Genomic DNA, 12,898 nt, shown 5'->3' with positions numbered 1-12,898 from the left:
TGTTGCTGACAGTTCCACCCGCCAGTTGATGAGCCAACACCCGGTAGTAAGTAGTCTAAAAGCTTGAAGCTTTGGGTCAGGGGAAGTGAGGAATGAAGTTTATATTTGTGGTTGTAGCTCGAATATGCAGAGCTGCCATACTATTCAGTAGAAATGAAAACTCCAGAACCCCACAGTCTACTCGACGCCCGCCGATGCAGATATAAAAAAGCAAAACAGATGCAGATGCCAACGCTCACGAATAGCTCGCTATGCACCTGAATATAACAGAGAGACAGTATCAAGAGAAGAGAAAAAAAATTTCGAACAAGAAAACCGCTTAACAAACAGATATCACCAGTCAACCGCCCAGCCATTCTTGTTCAAGAATTCTTCACAAGCGGCCTTGAGCGCATAGTTCGGCCGCAGGTCCTTGACGCTCATCGGCTCGCGAGTAAGCGGATCGACACCCGCCTTTTCCACATACTTGACAATACCGCTGCGGTCAAAGCTAGCGCCGGACGGAGTCATAACGGGATCGTGCATGACCTCAAAGGTGATTCCGTCAATCAGATAGTCAGGCACAACCTGACTGCGAGTTAGCAAAGTCCCAGCCATGTATGCGCTTAGGAAATAGAAATATACTCACTCGCTCTTGAATATCCCCCTTGGACGAAATCCGGAATGCTTCTCGAATATGTTGAATCTTCTTCTGCGCATCTTCCCGCAGCGCACCCAGATCCTCCCGATAACCCACCTCCCCAATCTCCTTCTTCTCCAATTGACTCGCCAACTCCGCCTCAACACGCGCCAGGTCCGCATTAATCAGCTCCTCCAAGCTCTTCAACGTTTCATCCATTTCATGCAGGCGCGCCGTTTCCCGTGCTTCCCACAGTGCCTTCTTAGCACGCAGCAACATACCAGATAGCTTCTCGGTCTGGATATGCTTCACATCCAGACTAAACTGGTATGCAGTGATGGTGAGGTCGTATGCTTCTTGAGGTCGGTTCAAGGCAAGTAGAGCCTGAGCGAGATAGACGCTGCTCTTCAGCGAGGCGGGATCTTTCTCGCCGTAGATGTTAATTGCGGCGCGCGCATCGTGTTCGACATCCTCCCATTTCTCGAGCTTGATGCGGGTTACTGCGCGGTTCGTGTAGAAGGTTGCATCGCGTGGGTCCTTGGCAATTCTGGTAGGATATGAAGTCAGCTATAACTGTCAATGCGCGCGAGTCCCTTATGCGTTTAAGAGCATGTCTGCGCATGAGTGGTGGTACGCGGGGTTATAGCAGGCAGTCGCGGGTAACTGGGACATGCGTTCTTACGCTTGCGAATAGTAGTCCTCGGCGCTAACATAGTCGCCCTCCTTAAAGAACTCGTTGCCCTTTTTCTTGAGCTCTTGCGCCATGTTTGTCGCAAAGAATGAATGTTTGACCACGATTTGGGAAGAGCAGAGGAGAAAAAGAAGGCGTCGCTGATCAATCAGTTCCCAGGTGGGGCGACCCACTGTTGCAGAAGATCGAGGGGTTGTAGTTTAGAGGTGCATGAAGGAGTATGAAGTGGGTTAAATGGATCAAAACGCTAGAAAGTAATAAGGAAGCACATTTCAACCACGATGCGATGCTCGATCCATTGAGTACAATGGAAAAGAAATGAGGATTGGTCGAGTCCGATATACCCGAAATGGAAATTCATCGATCCCCGCAGAATGTCCGATGACTCAGCACAGTCTTGCCTCGGTTTCGAAAAGTATACAAGTGGACGTTGACGTTGAAGAAGTTGTTCTAGTACAGAGGCAGTCCAAAAGTCCGAGTCTAGAAAACAGAAATTCATCAATAACTCGTATTTGAAGGGTCAATGTAGAATTATCTTTTTTCATAGCACAGAAACCATCTCTGTGGTTACTATCAAGGTGATTTCAAAAATTCCTCTGGGTTTCAACCATATTATCAGTCTAGAAACTACAATGTGAAGTGCAATGAAGAAGTAGTTTTGCAAGACTGCAGAGTTATGTATTATACTATGTACAGGGACCAGTATATAGAATGCCTCTATCATCTAATTCCCAACCTCAAAACAACAGGACTTGACAGTCGGTTCGTGGTATCATGATGCGCTTGGTATAAAGAGAGAAGAAATGGAGGAGGTCGCATAGTATGCCAGTCAATCAATCAATGACAGGCATACACCCCCCAGAAGAGGAAAGCAGCTGTGAAGCATGCGCAAGCCTCAGGAACCAAAGGCATAGAACCAGTCTAGCCCTATGGCAATCTGAACACTTCGCTCAGCTCCAACAGCCACGAAAAAGAATCATGTAGCATCCATTTATGCGGTACCAGAGAACTGAGTCTCATAGTCGGTGATAGCCTGGACCTTAGCGGCAGAAGCACTCTTGGGGTCGAAGCGGTAGTTGAGCCAGTCAACAGCGAGCTTCTTGGCCAACTCAACACCAATCACACGTTGACCCATGCAGAGGACCTGAGCGTCATTGCTGAGGATGGAGCGCTCGACGGAGAAGGGGTCGTGAGCAGTGACGGCGCGAATACCGGGCACCTTGTTGGCAGCGATGGCAACGCCGAGGCCAGTACCGCAGATGAACAGGCCGCGGTCAGCCTTGCCCTCCTTGATCAGCTTGGCACCCTCGACGGCGGGGTGAGGGTAGGCAGTCTTGTCGGAGGTGGAGTTGACACCGACGTCGGTGATGGACTCGACTAGAGGGTTCTTCTCGAGGACGGCCTTGATGGCATCCTTGTAGGGGACACCGGCCTCGTCGCAGGCCATGACGAGACGGAGGGGCTTCAGATCGGCAGACATGATGTGTATAGTAAGAAGAGGAGGCGGAGGAGGATAAGAAGGTGATAAGGCAAGTATGTATGTTGAAGGTATGTATAGAAGAGAATTGGATTGAATGGTCGGATGAGAAATACAAGAAATTCCGCCCAGCAGACGCCTTCTTCAGCTCCCCCTTTATACCTTTTCCAGCCAGGGTCTTTCTGCTCATCTTTTCGTGCAACCATCAACTCCAAAAATCAAAAACCCAGAACCCATCTTTCCGCCATCCGCTATGTCCCACCATCCACAGCTTCCCCAGGGTGGAGCACGGGTGGAGAGAGCCAGTCGCATCGGTTGAGGTGCATTTCTGGGCGAGGCCATGCTCCACTCTTTCCCAATCGCGAGGGCAGTGCCAGTGTCTGGTCCAACCTTGATGTGATTCGTTACGAGGGATTATTCTCCTTGTTCGGGAGAGAGGCCTTTGCTGAAACGAGAGCTGGGATTACTGGAAAGCCCCGCCATAGCGTCATGGCTCCGATTCGTGTGCCGCGAGTGGACTATGGGGTCGGATGCTTTCAGGAGGCTGTACGTTCGGGTACGATCATCGTACCTCGTATTACCAGCATCTGTACCAGACTCTCAGTGACTGCAATCACTACTCGATTGATGATAGAGGGATATGAACTGATATGTGTAGGAGTACCGATGCTTTTCTATACCCCTGCTACCACGACAGCCATCGATGTCATTCTGCTGCACATGTCAGCGGTGCTTGGCTACCTGGCCTGATACGCCACTGCTGATCTGTGCAACAATTGAGTTATCGGGAGACTTCCCTAGACGATACAAAACATCCCTAAAGAATACAAGACAGAGACCAGGATGGCCATCAACAGGACCGTGCGGAAACCAAGAGACGACTCCTGCGAGTCCTGCCCCTGGACCGTGCCGCCGAGTAACGGCTAGACAAGGACGCCGGACATGAAGGCGTCACAGTCACATCTCTGAGCCAACCAGTGCAGAGAAGGAATGAGACGGCTTCGGGAATGGCGTCGCCAATACCCCTTGAAGGCTTGAAGCCGACCAGTTCATTTCTCGCCGTTGCAGGCCTGGCAGCAGCCCGAGAGCCGCATTTTTCGGTCCGTATACCACATGGAGGCCAGCATACCACGCTACTTGAATACACAATACATGGCGTATCTCGTGGACGAGAGGGATATCGACTCCCCATGAACTGCAAGTCCACTTAATTTCCCCCCCCCCGGAAACCAGCCTATTCGCACAGGATCAGACAGATAATCCTCTGACAGCAATGGTGCTGGCTATCGCTGTACCTGCCCCCACTTCAACCCACCCGCACATCCACCAGTCACTCCACCCCTCAACTGCATTGCAATCTTGTTGGCCCGCTGACTGCTGAAGATCAGGACCTACAGGAGGAGACTACCCCGTGTCCACCGAACCTACTCCGGATTTGCAGACTGTCGTGTGGTCTGGGGTTGAAAGTAGAGAGGTTCAAGATTCGCAAAAGCCTGAGAGATAGGCTTCATGGTGGGATGTTGAATAGATCATGGAGGGGTTAATGGAAGGAGGATAAGGAAGGTTATGCGGTTTACCCCTCGCATCGCCCATGCCAATAATTAGTATTATTACATTCCATGTCAATTGGGCAAATTACAGGGTGGTACCCTGATCTGGTCCGAGAAACCTGCCTAGCGATGCCCAGAATATCGGGAATAGTTTCATTGGTCTGTTCTAACCGGGTTTCGTTTCATTTCGTGTTCGCCTGCCGCGTTCTCGTTGATCCGAAATAAACCTCCGGGTGGTACCTGATAGCCAACAATCAGACTTGAGACCGGAGACTTGCGACAATTCTTCTGCCTAATATAAACATGGAACCACTTTATCAATCCCTTTTTGTATGCTCATAGGAGAGGTCCGATTGAATATTCAGTCCTTTTCTCCACTAGTCTGAGTACTCTGGACTGTTTGTCTGATCTGATCGAGCCAATTAGTATTGAGACTGGTGCATCCCACCATGAATGCGCTGTGACATCACATTCGACCTTCCATGTCCGTGCCCATTGGGAAGACCAAGAAAGTATCTCGGAAACAATCTCCTTAATTTGGCACAGCCCATGTCGGCCACTAATGCGTGTGCGGGATGGCGCTGACGCCCTCTGATAAAACAAAAATACTCTCGAAACTTTCCGTTTATTTCCTTGTGCATTGATATGTGGACACTACTTGGCACCTCGTTGGCATTTGGTAAAGCATTGTGAGAATCACTCAATTGGGACAAGTCCAGGACCTCTTAGTCTCAGCACGGACGGCGCCGATACTTGCCGAGATAATTAGACTGTCCGGGGAAGATCAACACCTTCTCTGCTCAACACACTTCTACTCTACCTTTTTACCCACCAACACACTACTGCCTCGGTGAATACCAATCTCTAATTGCCAGCCATGGCTTCAAACACATACCCCGTGCTTCCAGAGAAGCTCCTCCTCATCTCATTAAAGATGTACTTCACCCCAGAGCGCACCACCACCTACCTACGCAGCCTCCTAGATCCCACCAACGAGATTGTCCACCCCCAAAACCGGGGAAAGCTCCTTCTCGCCCTGATCCCAGATTTCCTCACCATCTGGCCCTGTGCCGAGATCCTAAGGGAATACGAGAACAAGCTAGTCGCCTCGGGGACATCAATCTCCCCACCACCCTTCTTCCTCGGTGCCCAGGATTGTATGTGGGAAGAATACGGCGCGTACACGGGCGAAGTCTCCCCAGCCGCGATCAAGTCTCTCGGTTGTTCAATTGTTGAGCTGGGTCATGCCGAGCGCCGTGCTATTTTCGGTGAAACGGATGACCAGACAGCCCGCAAGGCTGCTGCGACTTGCGCGCAGGGTATGGTCCCCCTCGTCTGTGTTGGGGAGATTACTGCACCCGGGGCTATTGCCTCTGAAGCTGTCGGCCAAGCTGTGGCCGAATGCGCGGTTCTCGTACGTGCCGTGCTGGCTGCTATCCCCGCGGATGCACCCGTGATCTTTGCTTATGAGCCCGTGTGGGCGATTGGCAAACCCAAGCCTGCGGGCGTTGACCACGTCGGCGCCGTTGTAGAGGGTATCCGTGGGGTGATTGGCTCCCGCCCCGGTGCTGCGCGTGTGCTGTACGGTGGCAGCGCTGGACCTGGTCTCTGGGGTGCTGGTGGACTGGGCAAGGCCGTCGATGGTATGTTCCTCGGACGGTTTGCGCATGAAATTGAGGGCGTGCGCAAGGTCGTCCATGAAGTGGAGGAGTCGCTGGGCCTGGCCTGAATCAAAGGTTGCGAATAATGCAACACTCCCGTTTCTCCAATTGCGACCGTGTCTATACCCCCAGCCAACAGCTGCAGCTACGAGATACAGTCTCTGTTGTCTACCAGCCAACTAACCTGGTACAGTATTATGGTTTCGCATCATACACTATACGGTCATGGTTATACGACCCAATACACAAGATCGCATAGAAAACAAACAGCAAAAAAAAAGAACAAGACCCCATGATCGATCCGAATCAACCAGTCACAAGAATCAAAACTCCTCCAAATCCCTTCTATTCATGGAAACAACCTGCTAAAACCCACCACGCGTTTACCCGGTGGGCCTCGTCGAGTAAAAGCAAGACCACCCCGGCTTTCTCGGGAAGCCTATCTGGGGGATCCCGTTGAGATGGAGAACTCCATCGGCAACTCCACCAAAGCTACGGAACGCCCTTTTATGGAGAACAATGGAGTCTTCTAGGACTTCCTAAGTCTTGAACTCTTCTTCTCTTCTCCCCGGTTTTGGATACCCGCACAACACAAACCCCCACGCCCACACGGACATACACCACCCCTGTCACGCGGATGAACAGAGATTTAAGCCTCAGATGACTTTGGCCTCTAGAACAATTTTTAGTCTGATCTACAGGGCCCATGGAGCTTGAGCTATGTGATTCTTTCACGCATTTAGGCTAGTCGTGGCTATTCCCCCTCTTTTAGTACGGTCCACACTACACATCATGTGCCTGATTGACCTTGAAGATTGTGCTTCTGTCGGTCCACTTCGGCAATGTGGACTGGTTATATTGAGTAATCCGAGCGGACAAATATTCAAGCTGTGGCTTTTGGTTCATTGAGGCGGCATTCCCTTTCAAGTAAGACTTGAGTTTTCTGTTTCTGGTTCGACAAATGTGGTGATGGAAAGGGTCCTCGTCCCGAGGATGCTATCTCGGGCGAGAAAAAGGGTCCCCCACTATACAAACAATTGACAGCTACCGTACATGATACTGTTCACCAAGAATAACGTGGAAATCTAATTAACAAAAAGAAAAAAAAACTCGTCAAGTGTCCGACTCCAATTTAAAATTGAACTTCATGCTAAAATGTCCCTATCATAATGCTATATACAAACGTAAAAGGAAAAATGGAAACGTAAATGATCACGATCTAGACCGTACTTTTTATGCTCATCTCACTCACACCGCTTCAGATAATTCATTTCTTCTGCAGCTCCTCCCGCAGCTCCTGCTTCACTCGCGTCACAGTTCCAATACCACCGTAAACCACACCAGTATACATCATCGCGACCGAGGCTCCAGCCTCCAGCGCCTGACGCGCCTCCTGGCCGGTCGTGATACCACCGGAGGCGAAGAGCACCTTGCGGGGGTGGCTCGATGCAACTACAGGCACATTCTCACCTTCGGAGGAACCAGTCTGCTCGGTCGCTTGCGATGGAGGACCCTGGTCTAGCATGGTACGGTAACGACCGACGAGCGAGACCAGACGGCCAAACAGCTGCGGGCCTGAATAGCCGCCAGTCTCCTTGAGAGTTTGTTGCTCGTGAGCAGGGAGGACGAAGCCCTTGGGCAGAGCTTCAGGTCGGCGGTTGGTTGTGTTACCGACAATGACACCGTCCACGCCCGAGTTCCAGACAGCCTCGCAGATGCCGGAGAGTTGCTCGTCCTCGTCCTCGTCAGGGCTGACCTTGACCATGACGTACGGCTTCGTCTTACGCTCGACGTTCTTGGCAGCGCCGACGACGGCTGTCAGGATCTTGGTGAGCGGGGCCGCGGCCTGGAGGTCACGAAGACCGGGGGTGTTAGGGCTAGAGACGTTCACAACAAGGATGTCGGCGTAGCGTGCGACACGGTCGACGCAGTAGACGTAGTCACGAGCGATCGCATCAATGTCGCCATCGGGGGTGAGCTTGTTCTTCGCAACCTGCACGGCAAGCAGCTTGCCAGGGACCAGACTACCAGGGGGCACATTGGCCTCGCCGTCCAGCACGCGCTGCTCAGCGAGATCGTGGTCGCCCAGGCCGGCAGCGTAGGCAAAGTCGCGCACGCGCTGCTTCAGCACAGCAGCCATGTGGTCCGCGCCCTTGGAGTTGAGGCCGTAGCGGTTGATCATGGCATGTTGCGAGGGAATGCGGAATACGCGAGGTCTGGGGTTACCATCCTGTGGCAGAGGAGTAGTTCCACCAACCTCGACAATAGCTGGGCCAAGATCGAGCAGGGCATCGGGGATATCGGCGTGCTTGTCAAGACCGGCAGAGATACCGATAGGGTTGGAGAGGGTGTATCCGAAGACCTAGACATAGATATCTTAGCACTGGCTCAATTTGTACGGGTGGGTATCACCATACCTCAGTAGTCAAAGCACCATCTTTATCCGGGTTACCCCGTTCACGAGGGTGAAGCCCATACTGATAGAGGAGCTTCAGAATGTCAACACCAAAATGATGCGCATCCTCCGCATCTGGAAGGACCTGCCGGATCAGAGGAACAACAGCATAGCGGTGAATGCTCGCCCGGGTATCCGTTCCATAGATATAGCCCACCAACAAGACGACCGCCAGAGAAGTACCATACAGAGCTTTCCGGGACCCGCGACCAGCTTTCTTAGGGATCTCCTTGGAAGCCTCCTTTACTGTCTCGGCGGCTGATTGCTGCACTGGCGCCGACTCGGAGGCATATCGCACAGCAGCGGGATAGCGCTTTGAGAGCAGCGTCGATGGCCGCTGGGACCAGCGCGATGCGGGGGGCGCGCGGGCCCGAAGGCTGGCCCGCCAAGCGATGGAGGCAGCACTCGACGACATAGAGGGTCAGGCGGAAGGTGTGCGCTCAATTGGCCTTTCTCGGCGGGTATGCGCCGGATTGGAGCTGGTCGAAGGTCAATCAATGCAATTCCTTCGGATCTTGGTTGCGGGGACCAATTGCAGGTAAATCAAGGCTTGGGGCCAAAGCCTTTGACCATGAGCTCGCTGAGGAGGTTTATGTGGCCCTGCCAATGTGAATGAGGAGCAAACTTACTGCAATAGCTTGGTTTTGAGGTTCTGCACCTTCCTTGCAGATCGGAGTATCGTAGGGCGGAATCGGGATCTTTTACATACGGGCGGTGAGTGGGGCAATCGGCAGTTGGAGGCGGTGAAGTACCAGTGCCTGTGCAAATAGTGCAAACACTGTCGATCTGATATCCAAAACAATACGCACATCGGTGTACTCGACATCGAAACACGCCCCCAATGTAATAATGGAGGAGTCGAGGGCTCAAGGCAATGAATAACTTGGGACATGGCCTATCCTGGCTTTCACCAACTCCACCCCGAACTAGAAGACGTGGGAGCTTTGGACATACCTGTCTTTCACGACACGGACAACTCCCCACTCTACGAAGACCCATATCAAGGTCTGCTAAGGGACATTGTAGCAGCAAATGATGTCGTCGCACTTCGTCTCTACCACGCCAACCCCCACACATGGACACGGGTGTTTCGGAAAGATTACATGAACCCACACTGGCATCCTTTCTTGGTCGCAAAAGTCCATGGCTGCGGCGATGCCCTCCGCGTCTTGCTAGAGATCTACCTGAGTGATCCGGTTTACCAAATGCCAAGATACCCTCCGCTGGAGGAATATCTGGAACGTTGGGCGTTCTCGCCTATTCATATGGCGTGTGCGACTGCCGATCGGGGTTTGATCCTCTGGTTATTATCGGACAAGCAGCGGAATGGATATGAGTCGCCGTTAGCCATGCTGCGGGATCCGGGAAATGGCTACGGCGGGCGAACACCACTGATCTGTGCCGTTGGGTGGGTTGCCGCGCCATGGAGGGGATGTCGAGCGGAGGGAGGCTTTTATCTACTTTCTGCTGGATGACCTAGGTTGGAAGTTGCGCGACTCAGATGTCTATTACTCTTCTGTTCGAGGATAGGGACAACAGAGTCGGGACAGAGCACGAAGTGCCGATGACGATGTTGATGAGGATGATGCCGATGCGTAGGAGGAAGAAGATACAGCGGAAAGGGAGTTTATGTATACGGTTCTCGGCGCCGCAATTCCGCATGCGAGCTACCGTATGACGGCCCGTCTGATCGCCGCCGGAGCTGACGTGCATGCCCGACAGAGCTGGACCGATGACTATAGGTGGCCCCCTGACGAGTGCATCATTAAAGATAGCAAGGGGGTGACCGCTTGGCATATTGCTAGCTTGTATGGGAATCTCGAGGGACTGCGCGCGCTGGTGGACCATGGTGGCCGCGCGAGTGTGGCGGAGATGATGGCCCGCGCGGACGATCAGGGTCGGCTCCCCCTGCACTGGGCCTTGCTGGGAGCTGCAGAGGAGGGTTTTCATACTCTCGAATGGAGGACGAGACGACGCCCCGATCGAGGATGATGATAGACACCGTTAAATGGCTTCTCGACGCGAATCCTGATACGATCAATGCCCGCGACCAGCATGGGGCCACGGTGTTTAGTTATGCGGTCAAGTCCCGTGCGGTGGGAATTGCGGGGATCTTAGCAGCTGTGAAGGTGCTTCTCAATGCGAGACGGCCAAGTTTGACTTTGGATCCTATTCTCGACGAGGAATCTGACCCAGTAGACGCCACAACCGCTACCACCGGGACGTCAACACTCTTGCAGGATACAGTCACTTCCTATTCCCGGAGATTCAACAACGTCCGCGATGAACGCTTCACGGAACTGATCGAAACCTTCCTTGAGCATGGAGCTGATGCTCGGTTATGCTTACATCGGCTGTGTGCCGGGATTTGGTCTGTTTCGATCAGTCTCAGTATGCTGGACCGCCTTCTGGAGCCACCGACGAATATAAACGATACGGATGCCGATGGCTGTACGGCCATGCACTATCTTGTCCGGCATCTGGATCAGATCCAGGCCGCTCGCCATTTGATCAAGCGCGGAGCGGATGTGAGCGTTGTTAACCACAAGGGAAATACGCCTCTCCATGAACTGATGAAAGGAACTATGCTTCGACATCTAGATAAATATGGAAAGCCTGATCCTCCGCAACCAAGGGATGCACCGGCGCGAGCACGGGAGGAGTGGATCAAAGTCTTGCTCGAGGCTGGAGGTTCTATGCATCAAACGAATGCAGCCGGGCAGACCCCAGCTCAGCTGCTTGATGAGCTCAACGAGAGGATACAGCGTCATCGGCAGGCAGAGGCAGCACGTGGAAGAGGACGGGGCCGAGGCCGAGGTTTGAGGTCATAGACGGGAGGCGGAACTTAGAGATTTGTATCACTCTGCTCGAAAATAGCTTCTATGAGTGTAGGTCGACGATAGTAGATTCGGGTGGAAAGGCAGCAGAATGAATGTGTAAAACCCGAGACTCTTTCTAGATTCGAACGCTCTATTCCTATGCTCCTAGCAGTCGGTTTATCTCTCCACTTCCATTTAGGCTAATCTTTCGGAGCCCTTTTCGCTTTCGAAATCCAAATTAGTGATTGCAGGGACGGACTACCCGCAAATAGGCATAGCTTCATGTATAGGCATCTAACCTTCATCACAACCTAAAGTTTGTTGTAGTAGTCAGAATCGAGTCAACTGGGCATATTGCACACCTCATGATGACATCTTGAATGCTGCTGGGCGGTTTGAATATTCTGTTCCTTCCCTTGCCTATCCACACTTTTCTTTTCTCACCCATTCCAAGTCACGTACTTCCTCGATCCCATTCAATTTTTCACTTGCCTTGTTCTCCAAAATCCGCCCCCGTGCAATAACAATCCAATGTCCACATGTGGCAATCTGATAAAATGCCGCTTGTGCGACCAGGCAATACCTGGACCCAACGTAGAGGCAACTAATAAATCGTATCTACGACAAGCGATTGTTGAAGAGTCAGAAGACTGGCTTCAACAGCAATTAATGAACGGCTATGTTTGTGGAAACCCTGCTGAGCTTTACAATATGCGATTCCAAAAACCTTGGCTATGGTCGGAATTCTACCGATTCGGTGAGTTTTCTTTGATTTAGAAGTACCTGTTATGTTCTCTTCATATTAAATGCAAAACTTTAGTTTAGCACGAGCGAAAAGATGCGGCCTACAAGCTGTCAGGCGTCACTTTAGACTATTTTCGCCCCAGGAATTCTTCGAGGCGAATGTTACCAAGAGATCCAAACAAAATGATTCTTGGGTGTCCAAGTCAGATCTCCTCACAATTTATGAGTGTGTGCCTCGACAGAGGGGGTGAGCGCTTCCCAATGGGGTATGCTCTGCACGAAAGATGCTGGTCCATGATGACTTCCATCCTGCCCGAGGAGAATATCAAAAAACACATAGACATCCTGGCATGTCGATTTCTGAATAACACTTGCTGGGACGATTGTGTATGTATGACCCTTGGGCCCCAGCGTCACGTCTCGGCGATATGGCTTAAGACTTAACTACCTCTTTACAAGGAGTTTCCCCATATCGATATACTTCGAGACCCTCTCGAGGGCGACCAAATAGTTCTCGAAGAATTTACACGACTTCAACAATCCTCCTTGACCCGTAACCTTACTCAGTGGCCAACGCGGCCGAGAAAGCGACGTGCAATACTCTCGAAACGACGCATAAGGTCGAAGCTGAAGTGCAATTATGACATTCCCTGGAGCCCTCCATATCTACCTTCGGAAATCGTGATGAAAATCATGGACTTCCTTAAGAGTCCTAGGCATATCGAAGCCATGTTTAAGGCGTTTCAGAATTGGGGATGTCTAGTTCCACAGCAATATTGGCGAAGACGGTGGATCAACAGTCGTAGCCAGGAAGTCTCGTTTCTGGGGGACTTGCTGCTGCCCGGCCCCGAGGATCTGGACTGGAGGCTTGTTTACTTGTAT

At 51.9% G+C, this 12,898-nt stretch overlaps 7 protein-coding genes across 7 annotated transcripts; 3 read left to right on the top strand and 4 right to left on the bottom strand.

The window, feature by feature from the left end:
* Positions 1 to 37: 37 nt before the first annotated feature.
* Positions 38 to 1,607, bottom strand: N7473_001259 (putative U-box domain protein). The gene is made up of 3 exons (XM_057147199.1): positions 1,302 to 1,607; positions 629 to 1,166; positions 38 to 567 (listed from the first exon to the last, which is right to left on the bottom strand). The coding sequence occupies exons 1-3, from the start codon at positions 1,382 to 1,384 to the stop codon at positions 334 to 336; spliced, it is 855 nt and encodes a 284-aa protein (XP_057015085.1). The 5' UTR covers positions 1,385 to 1,607; the 3' UTR covers positions 38 to 333.
* Positions 1,608 to 2,301: 694 nt separating this feature from the next.
* On the bottom strand, positions 2,302 to 2,790 carry N7473_001258 (RpiB/LacA/LacB family sugar-phosphate isomerase; the record flags this gene model as incomplete). The annotated part of the gene is made up of 1 exon (XM_057147198.1): positions 2,302 to 2,790. One exon carries the CDS (start codon positions 2,788 to 2,790, stop codon positions 2,302 to 2,304), a length of 489 nt encoding a protein of 162 aa, XP_057015084.1.
* A 2,424-nt stretch (positions 2,791 to 5,214) lies between these two features.
* N7473_001257 (triose-phosphate isomerase) lies at positions 5,215 to 6,066 on the top strand (the record flags this gene model as incomplete). Its single annotated transcript, XM_057147197.1, has 1 exon — positions 5,215 to 6,066. The coding sequence occupies one exon, from the start codon at positions 5,215 to 5,217 to the stop codon at positions 6,064 to 6,066; it is 852 nt and encodes a 283-aa protein (XP_057015083.1).
* A 1,039-nt stretch (positions 6,067 to 7,105) lies between these two features.
* On the bottom strand, positions 7,106 to 9,078 carry N7473_001256 (dihydroorotate dehydrogenase 2). Its single transcript, XM_057147196.1, has 2 exons — positions 8,416 to 9,078; positions 7,106 to 8,360 (listed from the first exon to the last, which is right to left on the bottom strand). Exons 1-2 carry the CDS (start codon positions 8,866 to 8,868, stop codon positions 7,266 to 7,268), a joined length of 1,548 nt encoding a protein of 515 aa, XP_057015082.1. The 5' UTR covers positions 8,869 to 9,078; the 3' UTR covers positions 7,106 to 7,265.
* A 265-nt stretch (positions 9,079 to 9,343) lies between these two features.
* N7473_001255 (uncharacterized protein) lies at positions 9,344 to 9,928 on the top strand (the record flags this gene model as incomplete). Its single annotated transcript, XM_057147195.1, has 1 exon — positions 9,344 to 9,928. One exon carries the CDS (start codon positions 9,344 to 9,346, stop codon positions 9,926 to 9,928), a length of 585 nt encoding a protein of 194 aa, XP_057015081.1.
* Positions 9,929 to 9,950: 22 nt separating this feature from the next.
* N7473_001254 (uncharacterized protein) lies at positions 9,951 to 10,403 on the bottom strand (the record flags this gene model as incomplete). The annotated part of the gene is made up of 1 exon (XM_057147194.1): positions 9,951 to 10,403. The coding sequence occupies one exon, from the start codon at positions 10,401 to 10,403 to the stop codon at positions 9,951 to 9,953; it is 453 nt and encodes a 150-aa protein (XP_057015080.1).
* Positions 10,404 to 10,441: 38 nt separating this feature from the next.
* N7473_001253 (ankyrin) lies at positions 10,442 to 11,284 on the top strand (the record flags this gene model as incomplete). Its single annotated transcript, XM_057147193.1, has 1 exon — positions 10,442 to 11,284. The coding sequence occupies one exon, from the start codon at positions 10,442 to 10,444 to the stop codon at positions 11,282 to 11,284; it is 843 nt and encodes a 280-aa protein (XP_057015079.1).
* Between the last annotated feature and the right edge of the window lie 1,614 nt (positions 11,285 to 12,898).

This window comes from Penicillium subrubescens, assembly GCF_028828155.1.
Source record: "Penicillium subrubescens strain IBT 31985 chromosome Unknown utg000001l_segment0_segment0, whole genome shotgun sequence".
Classification (NCBI taxonomy): Eukaryota; Fungi; Ascomycota; class Eurotiomycetes; order Eurotiales; family Aspergillaceae; genus Penicillium; species Penicillium subrubescens.
This window is presented reverse-complemented; position numbering and strand designations above follow the sequence as displayed.